A 23185-nucleotide genomic window follows, 5' to 3' on the forward strand; every position below is an offset into this window, starting at 1 on the left:
AATCAGACAAGCCTGCATGTGTTTGTCCATGATAAAAGACAAATGACAATGGCCTGTTCTGGATCCTCTCATGACCTGCAGTTACCTTTATTTAACTGATTGATGAAGGTAGATATGGCCTCAGTTGATATTGTACAAAATATAAGTCAATTAAATGGATTGTGCAAGGAAAGCAAAGAGTAGCTTGTCACTGAAATTTAAACTTTTAAAAGAGCTTTTGTTCCATCTGAGATCAGCAGCAGTCTTTGGGGAAGAGAATGCAGTGTAGTGTAGAGAAAGTGTAGAGAAAGTCCCTTTATGGCCATTCTTTCTTTTGTAGTTAATAAACGTACATGTACATCTCCTAAATTTGCCTGAATTGCGGGAAAGACTGACATTTTCAAAACTTCTTGTCAAGATTATGTTTTAAAAATAATTTACATTTCATATTATGAATACAATTTGGACAACAAGAGAACAGTAAATTTGCCTCTTTGGCTCAAATCATGTAAAAAAAAACCTATTTATCAGTCTGATCGAGTCAATCCACATTCTGGTGTAAAATGAAATTGAACCGTTTTTTTTTTAATCAAAAGTGCAAATTCCATTCCTTCAGTTACTATATTGAATATTGCAATTTCTTCAATGAATTTTCTACAAGTTGTCCATCTCCTCCCCTTTATATTGTCTCTGGTGCAGTGGCTGTGCTGGCCAGCAGGGTGACACTGTTCTCTGGGAATTTGTCTTGGTCTGCCGGTGCCTGGTTGTTTCATGAACAGCAGGGAAATAGGAGTTCACTTCTGCTGCTTCTCAGAGTCCATAAATGTTTCATTTTTAATAGCACGTAAGTGTCCTCATGTGTCTGGCCTGGAAATGTCTGATAGGGTTTCCATGCTAATAGAGGCTAACCATCGGGAGCTTTCCACAGCCACCGGTAAAACTGTTGTTGGAACAGGATGTGCCATTTTACATTAGTTTGAACGATCTCAACAGCTCGAGCAAACGCAGGTGCTGACTCTCCCCCGCTGGTGAGGATGAACTCTTTCAGCTGAAGCAAAGAAGGTAAAAAACAGAAATGATTAACATTATCATTAACATTGTCATTGTATTGTGTCTGATGTATCAGATGTAGAGAGTTTGTGTGTTTATGCGTGCAAGTGGCATCTTCATCAGTGAAACAGCATCAGAATATAGAATGCATTTACATGCAAATGCCTGACATGTTATTTAGCAGATAATGATGTTTATGATAATGAGGTGTGGGAATGCATTTGAAGTAAACAGAATTATCGGTGTTGATGTTTTTCTGGAAGGGAAGGACAGTTGGGTGTCTGTTAAAAAAAGAAGAAGAAAAAAACTCTGCTAGTCTCTAACATCAATTAAGGGCATAAAATCTCGACCAAAAAAATCTCCATTTACCAAGCAATGCATTATGAAAATGATTCTCAATTCCTGAGGTCATGAAGACTACGTGGATGAACATGCACTGGGATTCAGGATTCAAGCTGCTCCTTTGGTCCAATTTTGGCAATTTCAAAATTGCTGTTCATTCATAGAAACTTTCAAAAGAAGTAAAAGGATCATTCCAAACCACTGGTATTAAATGTAGCGCTGATCGTTCGTGAATCTGTGGATGAAGTGCTCTGGCAGCAGCTGATTGTCAATGACAGTATGCTAATGCTCTGTTTAAGAAAACACCTAGGGGCTTCATATTATCTCTGTATGAATGATAAATTGTGGAAGGCGAAGTCAGCTGGATGAGAAAGTGCTGCGCTGCAGTGAGAAGCATCAGCAGTCTGTGTCCTCTGGGACTGAAGCTGAATAAGTGAATATACGTTCCATTTCCTGTAATAAGGTCAAGCAGTTACAATGAGGAAATAACCCAGCGGAACGGTCCAGAGTCTTCAGAGTTTATTTTTGCTAATTTTCCATCTCAATAATTTGCTGACCAGAGTTTGTTTGTAAGTATTAATGTTCCATGAAGATTGCTGTTTTAGTTTGATTAGAGGAGTACCTCTAGCCTCAGGATGATGTAAAAGTTCAGCCTCACCTCATTCAACTCAGCCTCAGTGTTGAGAAACTCTGTCACGCCGCTGATTAATTTTGAGTTCATAAATAAGGCTTCGCCATACCTGCCAATGAGAGACATTGTTATTAAAAACACTGGAGCACCACAAGCAAACAAACACCAATAGATATTTCCCATAATGCTCTCTGGTCCTCCAAACACAAACAAGAAATAACATTCACAAATAAATATCTTATGAGCGTGCGAATGTGAAATTCATATCAGGGACTGAGAGGAAGGTTAAAACCACTGATAAACAGAGATGAATGAAGCCACATTCACCTGGAATTCAAGATGTCCCACTTCTCGCGGAAATATCTCCATGCTAAATGTCTTCCCAGCGGATTGCGGCCCACATGTATGATGACATCGATCACGTCCTGATCCGGCACCAGGTCAGAGGTGAGGGACAGATTCAGGAGCCTGTGGACAAGACAAATAAATAAGAGTTTCCTTAGTTTGTCATCATATTTGTTATATCTTTGCTAATTATGCTTTTCGTATTCAATTTTGTGATCCTATGCTAGTTTAAAGCTCGAGTACATCTGAGATACAAAACACATTCTTCGCCGTTTTCAGCAAAGACAGCCACTGACAGGCCTGGCGAAACACAATTATTCAAATATATTTTAAGACTGTGAGTCGGCGTCTTCAAAAAGTAATTAACCTGAAAAGCCCAAATCAAATGCAGATAGACCCATTCGCTTCAAATTGGTGCGAAATGTCAAGTAGATGAAAAAGGAAGAAATAGGAAATGAGATGTTTCTCATAAAGACGCTGCCACGGTGCACAAGTTTCAATTTGCAAAAACATGTGGAGTAATTGCTTCGCTGTTTTTTGGTCTCTTATTTCAGTTCAACTGCTTTTCTGGGCTTTTGACTTCATGCAGATTAACATGTTCAGATTAGCATACTAGCATATTACTGTCTTAATTATATAGAATGTACACTGTGCACAGTATGTACCTTTCCTATATGCAAAGCATACTACATTTACTGCAATATGGTACAACCATCCCACAATGCAATACACTTGACCTGAACTTCAATTTCCAGTGTGATGAATGAATAGGAAATGATTACAGTAGTGATTTTTTTTCCCCTTTTACTGAGATTTTAGTCAGAGCGGAAGTGAGATCAGCTAAAACACACACACACACACACACACACACACACACACACACATGTCTGGTCAGCTATACTTGTGGGGACTCTCCATAGGCGTAATGGTTTTTCTACTGTACAGACCGTATATTCTATTGCCCTACACCAACCCTACCCCTAAACCTACCCCTCACAGGAAACTTTCTGCATTTTTTGATTTTCATAAAAACTTAATTATGTGTGATTTATTAGCTTGTTTACCCGTGGGGACCTCAATTTAGGTCCCCACCGTGACACGAGTCCCCATAAGTCTGTGTGTATTCAGGTTTAAGTCCCCACCAGAATAGAAAAACAGGTTCACACACACACACACATTCCAGTAGTGGAGAGGATTTATTTTCTGCCCATTGGATCACAACATACATCATCAAAAGAAGTAAAAACACGGAGGAAGGAGATGCAATTCACTTCATGCCATAAAAATCAATACTACACACAGACTCCATACACTCCATCCTTCAGACATTTACTAGATCACTCCAAACACAGGACAGTTTTCTCTGTGGTAGATTAAATATCACAAACACACACACTCACACACACATGCTGCTCATCTGGGACGGTGGGCTTTGCTTGTGCATGCTGTGTGAAATTTAAGAGTGGCTGAAATCAATGAACTGCTGCTAGAGGTCTTCTCCACTCTTTTAAGTCCAACACTAGAACACTAGGTGGATGTCTGAATGCTGCAGTCATGAAATATTTCAAATGTCCCCAGTCTTTGGGTTCCTGGGGGGCTCTGAATGAACCGACACTTTAAGCATCACTTTAAATACAGGCAGATACCTCACGGATTGTGTAGTTTTATACTTAAATGGCTTTTCAAATGAGAATCATTATTAACTGGGTAATTTAGACTGGATTATATTTAATTAGGGTTTTAAAAATCACTCCTTTGAGACCTCATTTGAGGAAAGTACTCAATTATTTGCACCTTTGAATCATGATGGTGCAGTTGAACAGTGCCTGATCTTTCTGAAGTCACACAATTCAGGTAGACAGGAACAAAGTCATGGATGTGCCAATACAAATCCAATTGGGCATATTAGGGGTGGTATGGAGTGGTTTCCTGTTCATTTATACTCACATCCAGAGATAATTATGGAGTGTACAACAACATGCCACAGATATGAGGTTGAAAGAAAATGCTATTTGAAACTTCCTGATTAGCCATCATTTACCGCAGAAGTCAAATACATAATTTGATCTTCATTATCTGACACAAAAACAAATCTCCGTAATGAGAGATATTTGAAGTGTATAAAGCAACACCAAATGCTTACTAGGCAACAATGATTCATAAGGCGCTAACTGCGCATTGAACATACATGCCTACAAACTTTATTTCATGGGAATTCATGCAACAGTGTTAACTCTCAGAGGACAGTCAAGAGCTGCAGTTTTTTCTTTGAGCTGATTTAAATTCAGTAACAGGTTCTTCACACATCGATGTGGCTATCACATCCCGCTAATGCTATGCATTGTAGCACTAGGTGTCAGTCTCTAATTAGCACGTGACTATTGTTAGAGTGTTTTTTCTAACAATGATGTCTGGCACTTTCAACACCATCACATCACTACTGCACATCACATAATTTACTAATATTCAGATACTTTTGTGTTGTGGGGAGAAAGGTTTATTGGACTTTTCTTTCCATATCTATCCAAGGTTGTCAATGATTTCAAGATGTGTTTTAGAACTACAGGTCAAGATGGTCTAGCAGCTCTAAGCAGGTTGACCTTGGCCTCACTGGCCGTTAGTCCAGCTTATTAACGACCTAAACAAGCTTGAACCAGCTAATAGCAATAATTGATCTGCTTCAGTTAGTTTAAGAAACTAAATAAAACCAACTACCATCACAAGGTGACCATGATTTTGCCAAGTAGGATCATGGAACAAGATTTACATGTCAAAATGCATAGTTTTGCATAACCAAATATAAGGCTAACCAGTAACCAGTGTTGTAGTAAGGGCCAGCTCATTTGATTCCGAGTCAGGACGGAGACCAGAAGAGGGTCGAGTCAAGACTGCATGATCCTGAGTCCATGACAAGACCAAGACAATGAAAATATGGTTTTGGACTCGGTTTCGAGTCTGGGTGTATAGACTAGACTATATTTTTATGGTCTTGGTCCTTCAGTCAGAGAACATATTTTTGTGGTCATGGTCTGAGTCTGAGTCCAAGGCCATATATTCATGTTGACTCAAACTCAAACCTCTTATCTGGTCTCTGTCTTGTCTCAAACTAAATCCTCTTCTGGTCTCGATCTTAAATCAGACATGTCCCTCTTCTGGTCTCGGCCTTTACTCAGACTCTACCCTCTTCAGGTCTTGATCTTGACTCAGACTTTACTCTCTTCTGATCTCTGTCTTTACTCAGACGGAAATGCAGTGGTCTCAACTCCAACACTGCCAAAAACTACGGATAAAACAGAAGCAAATGTGCATTATATTGTAATCTAGCTGAACTCTACAATCTGAGAAAGACTCATTGATTTTACCTTCACGGAAGGCAGTTACCACTATAGAAAAAATAATAATAGGTTCCTCTTTCACTGTAATTTGATGAATAGTATCTTAACATGAAGATGAAGCCTAAATATAGAGCACTGAAATGTGTGCTTACTAAGTGCGGCGCTATTTATCTTCTTGCTCTAGTGAGACAAACCACATCCCTCTCAACAGACTCACTCTGAAGCCATCCCACGGGAATCAGCCTGTTGAGTGCTGAACACTCACTGCAGAGAGGGGTCATGTTGGGACTCTTTATATGGGAATGTTTTTTTCTCTCAGTGCAACCAGAAAACAATGACCAAATGCAACCGAATAAATGGAGATGTCGAACCTGCAGTGAATCCTCAGAGAACATGCTTTAGAATATGTATGACTTCTGAGATCCTCGTCTGGACTGGACAGGGTGTAATCCGTCACCGTCCTCATCCTGCTATTGAGTTGGGAGAGGATTTAAGACACATTGGAGACTTGTGGGGAAAAGCTCCTATAGCAGCCATTGTCTTTACTGCCCCATCAGAGGAGTGAGTGTAGCTCTGCTGGTGTGAGTGACATGATGTGGAGGAAAGGACTGAATCGGATTGCTTCATGAGGTACAGTAGACTACAAATTAACAAGGAGTACAATACATGCTCCAGAGACCTCCAGACACCTGCTCTCAAATAAAATGGCAGAAAGCCCCCCCAAAAATCATGAAAAACTGAATGAAGAGGCCGGTTGTACTGAGATTCCAAGCTAAAAAGAAGCTAAAACTTTCATCTGAGACCGACTGATAAACGTGCCACGCTACAGCAGCTTGTTATTTGAATTTCGTTGCTTCGTCATTGTTAATGAGGTCGACTGACCTGTTGAGCAGGAAGATGTTGTTACTGCAGGTTAAGGCCTCCAAGAGAACCTTCTTCTCAGAGATGGCTGTAGAGGAGTGAAACTTCATCCAGATAAACTCCCACACATCCTCATCCATCAGAGAAACGCCTGTGCAGTACACAATGTCCCGCACGTTGGGTGGAATCCTGTGGGACAGAGGATTGACTGAAACATTTGGGTGAAGACACAAGGTAACTATAAATGCTAATAAATGGTAATTTATTAGCATTAGCTAATAATGCTAATAAATAATAAATGTTAATTTTAGCATTTAAATGTTAATCTTTAACATTTACAACTATATTAATGGAGCCAAAAACATTAATTTACTATTTTCTTTCACAAGCATAAATACAAAGAAAATATTTAATAATGGTGATACACTGATTAGCATATATGCAGACCGAATGCTGCAGGTGATTAGCATTCCTCACTGTGACCAAGTTGGTTCATTAAACATTTACTAAGGGTTATTCACACACCATTAGATCACATTGTGTTCACATCTAATTTTTGTTTTAATTCTTGAAAAAATAGGAGGAGATAACAGCAGGAATTTAAGTCCTCAGGGTTGTTCAAAGATAGAAAATATCAAGTCAGCGTTTCACCTCCAGAAGAACAAATGAAAAACAGTGTGAGTGTATTTCTACATGTTTTTATTTGTATGCTTATGTGAGAATTTTTTTTTTCTTTTTCAATTTCTTCTTTTCACTAAAAATGTCTATGCGGGAAATATCATTTTAAATAAAAAGACACTCTTATATTCAAAACGGACCGCTTTGGTCCAAGTGGTCTTCTGCTGTCTGCAGTCACTTTGAATCACTTGAATTCTGTCACAGCGAAAAATGTCTATAATAACACCAGCTGATCTGATTCGATGATCTTTGGAGAGGTCATCATTTTTTAAGTGGTGGAAATTTGACCCAAATCATCACTGCAGGCCTCCCAAAGTGAGTCACAATGCAATATATATAGTCTAGCAATATATCGGTCATAAGTAAGCGCCCTCTATGGACCCATGGATATCATCTGGTTACAGATCTCAGAAAAGAATAACAGTCTACTGTAGAGCTACGCAGAGAGACAAGCATCTCAGGCTGTGAGGCGATGCATGTAATATTCGTACAGGAAGAAGAAATAACATTAAACCTCTGGAGGAGCCGCGGCGATACAATGACTGAACTTTTGATTTGCTCAAACAAAGCGCAATAAAGACCTGCTGATTCTGGATGAGCCGTCGGAGCCTCTGGGAGTTTTCAATTTAGCAATACAGAAAACTGTAAATTATACGGTCTTTTTCACTTACAAAAACGGTATACTACCGTACAATTAATGTCCAATGCATGTAATGTCCAATACAGTTTTTCACTGTATATAGCAGGGGAATTTACCGTTAACCATTTAACAGGTTTTTACAGTAGCATTTTTACAGTATTTTACCGTTAAATTCACGGTCAGTTTTTACAGTGTAGAGACTAAAACTGTATTAATAATTCACTTAATTCACTATACTAAAAAATTGAGCTGGAGCGATTTCCATCAACAGAGGTATCTGACTTTAATTTCATTTTTTTTAAATGTTTTTTTAAGGCTGTGGTTTCCTGTTTATAATCAGTAAAGCACATAAGATGGATATGTCAGCGTTTGTCTTTGGCTGAACAGTGATCTGAAACTTGTCTTTGCAGGTCATAAACGCTGCTGGGTTATTCCTCTGGCATTATCATCACCTAAACCATAAAAAGACATAAAGGTCAAACGCATTCCTCTTTTATGATGTGCTCATCCCTGAATATCAACCTGAACAGATTCTTTTTATTGTCCCAGTAGGACTAGAGGTCATTTTTGAAGAAAAGGACAAGTGAAGGACACATCTGGCAGATTCAGACTTCTGCAGTCAGCTCAGAGGCACAATTCAGAACAGTTATAACATGTCCATAAAATGCAAAAAGTAGTCAAAGTTGTCAAAATTACTGTATACATCAAATTAATTATCAAAAGGATGGTACAACTAAAAACATAAAAACAGTGGAGAAGAAAGGCAGATGAATTTCAGAACTAATTTCTTGCCATCTGTTGACTTTGATGGGAGAAAGCAAAGCATTTTAATCAGTTGTTCTGGATAAAAGTATCTGCTAAATGCCTTAAATGTAAAATGTAAATGTATACTCTTTTTTTTCACATGTTGAAAAAACAAGAATATTAGTCAAAAAAGCTTTTAAATTGAGAAGCCTGCTTTTATTAGTGTCAAGTTAGAGGCCTCAGAAGTAATTAAATGCACATTATATGAAGCCAAGGCCAATATGTGACACATTTTATGTGTAATAAAGCATCTGTGAATGTATTAAAGGTCTGTCTGTCAATCTAAGGGCACAATTTTGAAGAAGCCAGCAAGCAAATTTCCAACGCGACTGAGGTATTGGTAAGGCTGGGCAAGACTTAGCCTTCCCCAGGCCACAGGTCAGAAATGAACAAAAATGCCACCAAATTGGACAAAAATGCTCCTGGACGATTAAACTAAATCTATTATTGTCACGAATAAAGTTAAAATGGAATGAAAAGTGTCAATTGCGGCATTAAATTTAGATCTGCTCATGTTGCATCATATTTCTTTTTACGTGTTGCACATTATAACCAATCACACACGATTCTGTTGAGCTTATGAATGCAGTGGCCAATCAGAGGTGTTCAGATTCGTCATCGCTAACCATTAGGCTACGTACTTTTAGCCTTACCCTGGAGTTGGTTCACCCGCCCCCTATTTGACTGAGGTTGCCAGTGTGTACTGTGTATGTGGTCTTTCATGTGTTTGTAGGCATGCGGCCAACTGTTTGGCTCAAATATATATATATATATATATATATATATATAAAAATCCTAAAAGCTGGGCAAACACAATATCTTTGGCAGAGTAAGAACATACACCCACAATCCTGTTTATTCTCCATTATGGTCATTAGTCCCTGCCGGTGGCATGGTGTGTTTGACAGTGTGATACTGCATACAAATATATGAACATTGCTGAGGGAAGCAGGGAAAACAAATTAGATGAATAAATGTGTGTTGCCATGGACACTTGGAATAAAGCTCCTACTGTATGAATCTTGGCAGGGTTGAACATACAGAACAATAACCAACCATATTTTGCAATATTCTCATTCTGTAAAATGTATCATTCTGTACTGTCATTCTGTGAATTTGCTCACCTGTTCTTGTTGCTGGAAATCCAGTCTGAAATGAGAGAAACAGCCTGCCGGTGACAGTGTTTGTTTCCAAAACTGCAGGCCAGCATCATCACCTCTCTCTGCAACTCTCTGAGGAGGAAAGAAGGAAGTACATTAGCAGGAAGTTAAAGACGGAAGAAGGGGGAAATGAAAAATTAAATACATGTCTACTGAGGTCATTCCCATCTCTGAGGTGGAAAATGTCTGGCTTACACTTTGCAATTCAGTGTCCTTACTTAGACTACATATAAGTTTATAACTGTAATACATAATTCAAGAAATATGAAATTCAAGACTCACTCGGCCTGATAAGCCACCTGCATGAAGGAGCCGTCAGGGGAAGCAGCCGGCAAGCCCAACTTGTGATACTTCGGTTCCACCTGTCTAAGAACATAGTCCTAACAAAACAAAACAAAACAAAACAAAACAGAACAGAAAGGGAAGCAAAGAAATTATTGAAGCAAAACAAAACAAGAAACGCAAAGTCAAGCAAAGAGCTTATGAATGCAGTGGCCAATCAGAGGTGTTCAGATTCGTCATCGCTAACCATTAGGCTACGTACTTTTAGCCTTACCCTGGAGTTGGTTCACCCGCCCCCTATTTGACTGAGGTTGCCAGTGTGTACTGTGTATGTGGTCTTTCATGTGTTTGTAGGCATGCGGCCAACTGTTTGGCTCAAATATATATATATATATATATATATATATATAAAAATCCTAAAAGCTGGGCAAACACAATATCTTTGGCAGAGTAAGAACATACACCCACAATCCTGTTTATTCTCCATTATGGTCATTAGTCCCTGCCGGTGGCATGGTGTGTTTGACAGTGTGATCCTGCATACATGAATGTGAACATTGCTGTGGGAAGCAGGGAAAACAAATTAGATGAACAAATGTGTGTTGCCATGGACACTTGGAATAAAGCTCCTACTGTATGAATCTTGGCAGGGTTGAACATACAGAACAATAACCAACCATATTTTGCAATATTCTCATTCTGTAAAATGTATCATTCTGTACTGTCATTCTGTGAATTTGCTCACCTGTTCTTGTTGCTGGAAATCCAGTCTGAAATGAGAGAAACAGCCTGCCGGTGACAGTGTTTGTTTCCAAAACTGCAGGCCAGCATCATCACCTCTCTCTGCAACTCTCTGAGGAGGAAAGAAGGAAGTACATTAGCAGCTAAAGATGGAGGAAGGGGAAAATGAAAAATTAAATACATGTCTACTGAGGTCATTCCCATCTCTGAGGTGGAAAATGTCTGGCTTGCACTTTGCAATTCAGTGTCCTTACTTAGACTACATATAAGTTTATAACTGTAATACATAATTCAAGAAATATGAAATTCAAGACTCACTCGGCCTGATAAGCCACCTGCATGAAGGAGCCGTCAGGGGAAGCAGCCGGCAAGCCCAACTTGTGATACTTCGGTTCCACCTGTCTTAGAACATAGTCCTGATGACACAAAACAAAACAAAGTGTAAAACAAAAGGCAGAAAAAGAGTGAGACCAGGATTTAATTTTCTCTTGAAATACCACTTTGATGTACTTTGTAAATGAACAAAGCTAACTCCCAAGTCCATTCAGACCAATTATGAAAACTAAGCAAAAATGGGTAATTTAGGAATGTTTAAAGGGGTGCTATTATACTTTTTCAACTTTAGTAAGTCTGTAATGTTGCTGTTTGAGCATAAAAAAGATCTGCAAAGTTACAAATCTCAAAGTCCAATTCAAAAGGAGATATTTTATTTCACTTTTCAAAAACTACAACAAACGACTCGTTTGGACTACAACGCATATTTTCTGGGATTTGTGATATCACAAATATCGACGAATGGGACGAGACCTAGTTGAGCTGCACTAGAGAAGGCAACAAGTGTGAATAAGCTTTAAAAAAAAAAAGTATTACAGTATTTACTAATGCAAAAGTCTTGCCAAACAGAAACAGATGAGTCTTCATGAAAAGAGGAGACAAAATGTTGTCTGAAGTTTAATATATTGAGTTGTTTTGTATAGTTTTTTTTATTATATACATTATAAGTGTGTGTGTGTGTGTGTGTGTGTGTGTGCGTGTTTTGACTCGCCATACGGTAGAGGGAAATGTCGCAGCAGGTAATGTCATGGCTAATTTAGCATGACTGCTCTATTTCATGCCCTCTTACTGAGACGACTGAATGATCACAATTAGACCCAGCTATGCCGCAATTCAATTAATAACACACACACTTACATGGATAAAAGCACATAAACGCTTGTAGAGGACATTGTTTTCCATACTGTGGTGGACCATACAGCTGATCAGGTGTGTTTGTCAAGCTGTTTCTACAGCAATTGAGTGACGTATTCTTGTTGACCAGCACAAACACACACACAAACACACACAGAGAGGGGTTTGGTCTGACAGGTTGAGACACCTGGCCACATGGCTGAAGGCACCTGACTAATCTGCTCCAGCTGTTTCATGTCTTGCATTACATTCTAAATATCTGTTCTGTCTCACAGTAAACACAGTAATGGAGAAAAATAGAGAGAAGATGTTATTAAACTCATCACACTCTCACTGCTGACACTAAAGGGTCGTCCATTACAGAGGAGGGGCAGAAATGACTCATGCGCACTGAGGGATTGTGGGTAGGCGTTTGAGTGATATTCTGAATAACAAAGTGATAAATGAATATGAAAGCAGGCGGACAGGCAAGACAGAAGTCAGAGGAACAGAGAAAGAGTCTGACACTGTTATGTTAGGCTGTGTTAGAATACTAGTACACTGCACTGCATACAGCATACTATCTTTAAAAACATAAAAATGCTCATAGTGCTTTATTTTTTTGGTACAAACTTCCAATAACATACATAGTGTATACTGTAGAAACCGTATGAGTAGTATGCAATTCTGAACATTGCCAATAAAGCACAAGCAATGGTGGAGATTTCACTCTATTTTTAGTATGTGTCAGTTTTTTTAAAATGCTGCAGCAAACAGGCATTGTGTCTGGAAATATTTTGGACTGATGTTTTGGATGATGATCAGAGGAAGTTTTGAATCTGTCTGGTGGTGAGTCGAGCCTTCTGAGACGTGCTGCTAGATATCTGCTGTGTCTTTCTTATTGCACTAGTCAAGGTTAAAATACACCAGACACCAAACTGATCTGAGATCAGACTCACGCTGAACAGGCTGTGGTCTTCAGTGCGGTCCAGGAGTTTGTCCAGCTGGTAAAGAGCTCGACTAGCAGCGTGCCACGGCAGAAACTCGGTCTCCTGAGACAAATATGAGATCATCTGCAGGGGGACGTTTTGGGGCAAATACCCCGCTCTAGAGAAAAAAAAGAGAGTACGAGGATCAGACACTAGCAGCTAATTTTTATGCATATTTCCCCTTTGGTAGACATGTCGTTAACATTTGATTACAAACAGTTCATTTTGTTCATCATTATTCATTTAGAATAACTGCCAGGCATTGTGCTTTGTGTGGGAAGTCATAATGTGCTGTAAGAAACAAAAAACAGCTTCTCCTGTATGGCTACAGTCGTGTTCAATTTGCATAAATCCATAAAACATAAGATCTCTTCTAAAACACAGACATGAGTATTAACAGCACATATTCACTGTCATTTGGAGCGGCATATCAAATCCCAGAAGTACTTTAGCAGGACCTTGGGCTCTAGTCAAATGAGACACTGTGTTTCTGCCACACATCAGTACCTCCTCCATTCATTTTCAATCCATGTTCCCTACCGACTTTCCTTTAAGTCTTTTTAGAAACTCGCACAAGTATCTCATGAGAGTGGAAAAAAAGAGAAGCAGCCGATATCCTTAGAGCAAAAACACAAGAGAGATGAGACTTTCCAAGAGCGTTGAAACCAGCGAGTGCTTTGGTTTTTGCTAAGGTGCACACTTTTGCCCACCCAAATGCCTTGGCAACGTTCTAGAAACCCAAGCAGCATCATAGGAATGAGTTTTGCATATGCAAGCACCACTCAGAAAATCTAAAAATCTAGTTGAGATCGTATTTATATTCCACCTGCGCTGTGGCCTTTCTCTGACTCATAATGCAGGAAATGAATCTTAATTTCTGACAATTTCATGCAGGACACATAAGCGCTCCCTATCAGAGGTCAGGCAAAAAAGGAAGCGATCAGACTTGAAAACGGACTCATTAAATTCCCAAGGACAGATTCACCCAACACACATTTAATTGGGACATTAATCACAATTACTCACAGACACCCACTCTTACCCAAGGAGGTTTTTTCACATTTTGCAGAGAAACTGATTTGCATTAACATTAGCAGGAGACATATGAGGCTGTGAAGAATTAAAAACAAACTATTTCAACATCTGCATGGTGAAGTAGCAAATGCATTTAGGATATCAAGGAAAGATAAGTGATGTTTATAAACAAATTTCGGGAGGAGCAAGCACAGATAATTAACACGGCCAGTTCATCATTAGTGATTACACCATTTACCCAATCAGCACAAAAGAAAACGCCTATAAATAACCAAGTACGTCCTACCTTCGTCATCTCTCGTCTTTCAGCATCCCTCCGCCACGGGGGGGGGGGGGCCCCGGGCTCTGGAGTCTTGCCGAGCTCGGAGCCCTCTCCCTGGACAGCACGCCAAATACGCATAACCTTTATTTAATTATAAGAAAGTGTGAACTCGTGAAATGAATACTGTTTAACTGAAAAGAGTTTTAGCTCAAGGTGTTCAAAGAGGTCTGTGTCTAATTGAGATCGGAAACCATGTATTTCTTCCTTTGAACAGCCTGTTAACATACAGTATTACAGAAGAAAGGAGAGTCTTCAAATTGGATATCAGCATAACATCTTTCCTCGGTGATATTAAAAAATCCAAAATATTCCTAAAACAAGAGCAAAACTCAAAATATTAAAATCAGGAATAGCTGACATTCAGTGCAGACCCAAAGCAGAGTAGCTGCACCCCAGGCAAGTATTAATTTCCAAGAATTCAACAGTTCGAATCAATAATTCAGCTCAGAGTCAATAATTTAGCTATTACCACGATTAACACATGTATATGTGTTTATCTCAAAACATTTCAGGATTTTGTGTCTAAACCTTGAGTAGAACAACTTGCGCACGCCATTGTTTGTATCCAAGCTGTCGTTAGCCAGAATAAAGCATTAAACTGTTTAATGAGAAATAATTGTATAACAATAAACAATTAATCAGCCTATAATGATGCCAAGGCACTTGAAACACTCATCAACTGTCATTCTCTCACACTGATCACATGGAAATATTCAATATATATTCTCCTGATTGATGTGAGAACAAGACATGAAAGATGCAATCTTGTCACAGAGGCAAGAGCTTTTCAATCCTCACATTTATTGTATTGCATGTGCATTAATTATGTTATGTTTCTCCTTGAGCTTCAGCACTTCAAGACACATTAGCATATAAATGACTGCAAATCATGTATATAAACACACACACACACACACACACGTACATATATATATATATATATATATATATATATATATAGCCTTTAACAGAAACTAACTATTAAAGTGTGTATACACTATTAAAGTGTGCTTCTTCAGAGGAAAAATAAAGCATATGACATAATGGTTGTCATTTATATTTAGAGACACTTCCATTATTACCACATTCCAACAGTAGCGACTGGAATAAGGCCATTTAGTTTATCCTTTCCATAAAACCTTCCCTTTTCTTTTTCTTTTTGCATTATTTAGGGCGAAATTTTCATTAAAAATAAAAGAACACAACATGACCATAAAACTGTCATGAGGCACTCACGTTTTTCCTGCTGTTAGTGAGCACAGTAATGAACGAGTTGATCACTCTCATGCTTTTGGGACGTGAAAACACACACACACACACACACACACACACACGGGGTCAACGAGTTGAAAATAACAGTATGTGGCTCTTGAACACAGAGGGAATTGTTTTAACATGATTTACACGTTGGATTTTTTTTACATCTAAATGAAAAAGCTGTTTCATTTTTAAACAAGGCAAATGTCACTGACATTGAAATAACTCATGAGTAACATAACAGTCTTCTAAATAAATCATTGACTTTCTAAATTGGCCTGTAATTGTAGCTCATTTTGTCAGAGCTTTAGCAGAGCATTTCAAACAGGCCTATTACGAAACTCCATCACTGAGACTCAGAGTCAAATGAGATCGCTCTATGTGCATAAACAATATTGTGTCAAAGAGAAAGAATATGAAAAAAGTCTAAAATACTCTCCTAGCATCGTTTTGTAATTCTTTCTCGCTGCTGTGTGAGAAATGACAGAATTGTCGACAGGTGTTGTGATGTTTTACAGGTGCCACAAACAAACCTTCTGTCTCTATGGCAACAACTTGCTGATGATGCTAATGTTAGGTTAGAAACAGATGAGCATTTCTATGGAAGTTCAAAACGCAGGGTGTCTAGACAAGTAGCTAGTGATCGCAGTAACGACAGCCAGCTGTTAACAGCAACTGTTAATTCCTTTAATCTAGTTTAGTAGAACTGAAAATTTTTATGTTTTAACACTATAATGTGTTGAATAAGTAAGTAAGTAAGTAGGGACACACTGGACGAGAAATGTCTGTAAAATTCTGTAAAAAAGAGTTTACATACCCAAGCTAAAAAACAGCTGATCACTTTATAAATTGACAGCCTGTCCGCTAATCTTCAATGTGTTTACCATAAAGCATTTTAATTTATTTTCCATATGTATTTATATGAGAAATCACATCGAATTTTGTAGAATTTTTATTTATATTTAATTACATTTTTATGGTATTCGCAAACAATTCATAAAACTGATAGCCTTCAGAATCAGATTGACATATTATTTTAATATATTTAAATCTAAGCAGTCATGATAATCTAGTTTTTCTGATATTTTTGTTTTGGCCAGTAGAAGTTATGAATGGCCGCTAACTTAAAAATGTTTGAAGGCAAAGTGAAAAAGTTCATTTTAAACCCAGATTAACATGTATTTCCTGTTTGTCTTCCTTGTGCTTTTTTTTTGTAGTCTTTTAGTTTGTAGTTTGCCTTGTAGTTCTTGTTCTTGTTTCTCCTTGTTATTCGTTGATTGATTCTACCTGTGTTTTGTCTTATTACGCCAGATTTTATGACTTTGCATTTGTATTGGTTACTTGTCTTTTTTGGGGGGTTTGCTGTGTTTGTGCTGTTCTGTTTTCTAAATTTCCTAGTTCCCAATTTTAGTCTTTTGTTTATCCATATTTTTAGTATATCTGGATTTGGATCCTCTCTCCTTTGTTGTCTGAGTTCATCGCAGAATCACTATATTATATACACGTAATTTAATTTGTTTTCAATATCAGTTGAAATGTGACCCATTTTTAATTAACCCAAAATCTCTGTAGAGCTGGGAATAGAGAATATTCTAATAACTCTTGTTTTACTCCTGTGCTTTAAAGATATTTTAATGAAAGATGCAAAAGCTATGCAATTAACCCAATTATTATGTTCATTAATTAATAATGCACTTGAAATATGATTTTTATTCTTAAACTAGGCTTCACTAACGCCTGCTTTTTTTCTCCTCAATTGATCCAGTAATTCATAATCACAATAAAGGCTGACTGAGCTTTCTGTTCTGCTATTGATATGTGTGAGTGACTCCCATGAGAATCAGGGGCATTTAATTAGGTAACATCACTTGAGGCAGCAGCGCCCGTTCAGTTCCCGCAGTAATATGAACACTCTTCATCATCCAAGTAATTAACAGAGAAACAAGACATTCTACACATTGTGATTAAGGATGATGCTGTTTTTAATATGCAGGTTGGCATTTTCGCTTCTCAAGTACATAAGAGCCAATAATCACCTCCACAGATCTGAGCCCTGAGGTTGAATAAGACATATCCTGTTAACATCCGCTCTTATTTATTAGGATTAGCTGTAAACAACAGCAGAGAGAAACAATATGTACAAACCTGACTGAAATCAAAACTCAGGAACAAAAAGATTTGCCTTCAGTCCTGTTAAGTTTCAATTATCCAGCTCTTCGGTAAACAAGGCCGAGCCGAATAAACAGACTAAATGAACATGACGGAGCACAATCCAGGGGAACAGGTTTCAATTCTCTGCCCAACGTGATGGCAATAAACACAAGTTTCCCTGCGGGTTTGTCATCAGTTGACTGAATCGGCATGCTCAGGAAACAGCGCCAGCAGATGAGCCTGTCGTTTCAGTGTGATGAACCGCGGTGCTAATACTAGCAGAGCATCTGGCAGCTTCCTTATTTAGTTTGGTGGAAGAATAAAAATGAATGAATTTCACAATCTGTACAAAGCAGCACCTGAATACACAAAATGCAATGTACAAAAAATACAAAAAAAGAAAGTCCATCAGTGATACTCAAACGTTGATTTGGCTGCCTACTGATTCTAGCTGCCAGCGGTTGAATATTTCTTTCATTAAGCAGAATGAGTTTTTGTATTAAACAGAGAGGACCTTAGGGAGAACAGTCATTCCTGAAGGGACTAATGGCAGTTTGGCAGCCTGTGGCAATATAAACTTTCAGAGGACACTCTATCAGAGAGCAGCGCTCTTCTCTCTATCTACCTTTATCGTTCTGTCTCTTCCTCTTCTCACATTAATGGACGTTCGTGAGTTTCCAGCAGCTGATGAAGCTCTGAAGGATTGACACAATGAGGCAGCAGTGGAAAGGCGGGAACACCGAGGTTTTCCCTCGCTTTCTTATTATCCACTATCGCTGTAACGGCTCAATAGTCTCACTGCAGGTCTCATCTTGATGAGCTAAAGGGTTTTTCTTCAGTAACGCCTCCAGGCTAAAGGAGAAAAGAGACTTACAGCAAGAACTGCATCTGTCAGTAATGAAGGTCTTACTGAAATTGACTGGATCGGACTGTTCTTTACAATTGTGATGGATGGATTCATCAAGATCCTTTCATGCTGACCAAAATAAAATATTTTACCTTTGCAATTTAGGTCTTTTCAAAGGCACATCTACATCACTGCTGAATGGCTAATTCTCTTAGATTGATTACTTCGGTCCACTTCAGATAAATATCACAAGGAGATTTCACATACAGACAACAGCTGGTGAACATGACAGGATTTGATCCTTTTGATTCTTCTGGCATCAGCAGATCAAACAGAATATGAACACTATGTCTGGTGATGCTATTTTGATCCACTTGGAGAGTGCTATGGATGTATGCATCCTCAGAGGATGTGAAACAATCAGTTTATATAGAAAACTAATGAGACAGTCGTTTTGGAATTTCATCCAAAATAATGTCTCGGCTGACATGTGATCAGACCTGAGATGAACGTTAATACCAAGACTGAATAAATGTTCAACTCTAGCAACACTTAGACTTGCATTCAGATCCGTCAGTCATGATGTAATCTTTTGAAATCCCAAGGACATGAAGAACCATTTGCACTGCTCTCTGCTGTAACTTTAGGTATAAGCGCCCTGTCTGTTCTTTGACATTTATGATAAAATCTTCTATTATTATAATAATCTTTTGGGGGAAATAAGGTTTTAGAAATTCAAGATTCATCCACTCAGTGTCATCCACAAATGCAGCTTAATATTATCAAAAGTGACATCTGAAAATACTTTTTTATGAAAAGAAATCATTTAAATGCAGGTCCAGTATTTTAAGACAAGGAAAAAATGAAATCGTTTAAAACCATAATTGTTGTACTTTCATGGAATAACAAAATAAATTGCTATATTTAGCTAGTACAATATATTTAATTAATTTAATTGCTTAATTTCAACCATAGTAAAGTTCTTAGAGATGAAATGTTTCATCTTGAAATCTTTTGGAAATGTTTTGCACTGAAAATCCAGACTTGGTCTCAACAGGCTTTTATACTCTAAGAGTTTTTGTCTCACAATTCTCACAAGTACTTTCTCACTGGTAGGTGAACGAGCCCCTGCAATAATGTGGCAAGTTACTGTGACAATAAAAAGCACCACACAAATAAAGCTGAATCAGACTGAATAGTCCAGCGGCTCTCTGTGGGGGTGTGAAGGATGTTAAATGGATCAGTAGTGCAGGTTTCAGGCTCTCTGAATGACTCTGCATGTTTCCAGAGGGGCCGTGTAACAAACAGAACCCACCTCGCCAGGTTGAAGACGTCATCAATCAGACCGGCCCTGTTGCCCACGGAGATGATCTGCCGGTGGAGAACAGCAGAGACATTTATAATGCAGCAGGAAACATGCAGGATAGATGGGAGTGAGGAGGAGAATGAGGAAAAGGAAGAATCGTGACAGAAGGGCGAAAGAAAACTCAAAGGAAATACTCAAAAAGGAAAGATGATGGACTGAGAGAGGTGGAAGAACGGCATTGTGGGTGCTGTACCGTTGGGTTGGTCATCAGCTGTTGAATCAGAAGTCTCCAGTTGTGAAGGTCGTAGTTTACTCTGAAGTAGCCTGTTTGATTGATGTTGCCCAGCAACCACGTCTCACCGTCCACGTGTCCCACTTTGTGTGTCTCTATAAATACACGAGTAAAAAAAAGAACATGAAACAAATGTTTAATGACGCTTCTGACAGCTCAGTGTAGCTCAAATCACATGCAAATGAGCAGAAACACATGGCACCAAATGACATCTAGACACTCACAGACAGATGTGATCATTAGATAACAAAGTTAATAAAAAATCATAAAAGAAACAAAATGTGTGTAAAAAAAAAAGTGAATTAAAGTAAACTGACTGCATTTCTAATGAAATATAACCGAAGATTAAACATACTGCTCACAATAGTTCATATGTACTGATATATTCTGCAATTTGCAGCGCATTTATCATCTTTGAAATGAACTCATAAAAGCATGAAAATGTATAGGAAGAGACGATGCATTCAGCATTTTGTAATGCACAACATCTGTAATCGAATGTGTTTGCCGCGTTCTCATCTTGTAATATTCCCGCCAGATCTTGTGCTTTTTTATGGATAACAAATGCACTGGTTAAGTGCTCTCGAGCGCTCGTGGACTCAGTGCATTTGAAGTGAATCGTGATCCAGGGAGCATCTAACCGTCAGCGGCCAGATCGCAAGAGTCAGGCGGTGAGTTAATGCATATAAATAGGGTCTCTATGTTATAGTCTCTGTTTCTTTCAAGAGTCGCTGAAGACTAATGACTTTCAAGACTATAAATAGGGTCAAGACTATAAATATATAAATAGGGTCTCTATGTTATAGTCTCTGTTTCTTTCAAGAGTCGCTGAAGACTAATTACTTTCAAGACGCGCCGCTGTGGATCTGCATTGTAGCTCTGATGAGGGCTGTTTCTCAGAGAAGGTGAGCAGAAAATGGAGGCTGTTAAATGGTCTCACAATCAGAGGAACTCTGAGCTCTGAGCCCCACGGATCACTCACAGACCTAATTCAATTCCGGCTCTTGGAATTTGACTCGCTGTGGCTCCATTTCTTCCATTCGAAGAAAATCCACCTCGCTCTCCCAATGGAGAGGAAAGGAATGGAACAGAATTGAATATAATGGTGGTGGATGTGGGGCTGCTGCAGGAAGGTGTGACTCACAGATGAATAGTATTTTGAATGTGTTGTAAAAGGGCATTTCTCTCAGGAGCTGAATTAGTCTTTAATTAGGAACTCCAATTAAATCTGTACTTTTATCTGTATTTTTATGTGTCCCTGGCTGATATGACAGCAGTCGCGGCTTCATAGGTCAAGGACATGACAATCAATTTTCTGTTCAGATCTAAAAATGTACTTAAAATGTTCAATTTATACATACAATAACTTGCATACCTACTCTATGACAAGCATGTTTAATTTTATTTACTTATTAATTAAAATTCATTCTGATGTCAAAAAGGTCAGGTTGATAGTAACAAAAAAAAAAATATTCTTGAAAACTGTGATTCTTGATTATTTTAAAACAGTTCAGCATAGTCTTTTAGTGCTTTTTAAATAATATATATTTTTGATATTTTTGATATCATTTTGATATTTTTGATGGGGATTCTCGTGATTGTTTGTCAAGGTCATTAATTCCCTTAAAATATTGACAAGGCAAGTTTAGTTCTTGACTGACAAATTATAATTAAAACATTTTTGAAAATAATGATTACGATGTGTGTGCGCTCATGTGTATTCAAGGTGTAAGGAAAAATGTGTTATTACTTTTATCTGGTGGTTACACCACATGACACATTTAGAGTCAAATTATGATTGTCTGTGTCCATACACTAATGAAAACACTCATTATTGCATAATTGGTACCTGTTTTATTGGAGACCCAAATGATGGTCTCTGTTGATATGTGACTGGAGTTTCCCACTGCCAGCGTAAGCGGTATTTGCCACTGGAAGCTGAAATGAGACAAAGAGAGAAATAACAGCTGAAATGCTTCTATTTGATCTCAGGGGTTTAAATGTCACTGCTGCAGATACCTACTGCATGACGCACATAATCTTACACATAAGGACTCCCACAACTTAATGCGATTGTGGGATATATATGGGCGATATCCTCTCTGTCTCGGCACAAGCAGGCAAAGTGACAAAATCAGAAATATCAGATGATTGTGAAGCTGAAAGAAATCCCAGCAATGTCAAAGCTCAAAGAAATCAGCTTTCATTCTTTCCCAGAGTGCTTTGCTATCTCTCTATCACACACACACACAGCTGTGTATCACTCGTCACCCGATCGCTGTCATGTTCTGTGTCGCCACCTCATTTTGACGTCGATTCATCTGTGAGTGTGTGCTTTCATGTGTTAGTGTGTGTATGAACATCCCTAGGTATGAGTGCACATCCAGTAAAAGCCTGTCTGACAGCTGTCACAATGGATGGCCGCCCCTCTTTCAGCTGTCTAAATGGCTGACACACAGGTGAACGTGGTCTGCTGTCTGCCAGCGTAAATTACTCCAGACGACAAGAGCACAGCAGAGCCGACCAACAGCAATAAATACTGTAACCTTATGAGATCGAATGCAAGAACGAATCATTTAAACACACTCCAAACATGCTATTTGAACTTTACTTTAACAGTTTCCCCCTTCCGCAACAAAGCCATTTTATTGACTGAGAAAAGTTTTTATACGTAGGGAACAACAGGGCTACAAGCAAAGCAGCGTAAAAGGTACAATTAATTAGATTTTCCTCTAATCTAACGAAGCCATCATATTTACAGCATTCAGAATCTTTAGTTTTCATTACATTGTCTTCAGTATTTTTTAAATAAATGTATTTATTAAATAAAAGTAAATTAAACTATTTTATATATCAAAATAAACATATGGTACAAACTTTGCTGAAGTTATTGTACTGAACAAGTATTAATTTTTATTATTATGCAAAACATATTACTTTAGATAATGTAATCGTATCTGTAATACTAGGG

General features: G+C 38.3%; 1 protein-coding gene across 1 annotated transcript in view; it reads right to left on the reverse strand.

The window, feature by feature from the left end:
* Positions 1–610: 610 nt before the first annotated feature.
* Positions 611–23185, reverse strand: part of LOC107710683 (thyrotropin-releasing hormone-degrading ectoenzyme-like) — a 114971-nt gene continuing 92396 nt past the window's right edge. The window contains exons 10-19 of the mRNA XM_016515516.1: positions 22064–22152; positions 20176–20309; positions 19932–19987; positions 12975–13122; positions 11167–11264; positions 10853–10960; positions 6565–6747; positions 2330–2470; positions 2030–2111; positions 611–1027 (exon numbers count right to left, since the gene is read on the reverse strand). Of these exons, the coding sequence (XP_016371002.1) occupies positions 884–1027; positions 2030–2111; positions 2330–2470; positions 6565–6747; positions 10853–10960; positions 11167–11264; positions 12975–13122; positions 19932–19987; positions 20176–20309; positions 22064–22152 (1183 nt within the window). The 3' untranslated portion in view covers positions 611–883. The remainder of the gene's footprint in view (positions 1028–2029; positions 2112–2329; positions 2471–6564; positions 6748–10852; positions 10961–11166; positions 11265–12974; positions 13123–19931; positions 19988–20175; positions 20310–22063; positions 22153–23185) is intronic.

The sequence above is a fragment of the Sinocyclocheilus rhinocerous genome, unplaced genomic scaffold (genome assembly GCF_001515625.1).
Source record: "Sinocyclocheilus rhinocerous isolate Xijiao unplaced genomic scaffold, SAMN03320098_v1.1 scaffold357, whole genome shotgun sequence".
In the NCBI taxonomy this organism is placed as follows: Eukaryota; Metazoa; Chordata; class Actinopteri; order Cypriniformes; family Cyprinidae; genus Sinocyclocheilus; species Sinocyclocheilus rhinocerous.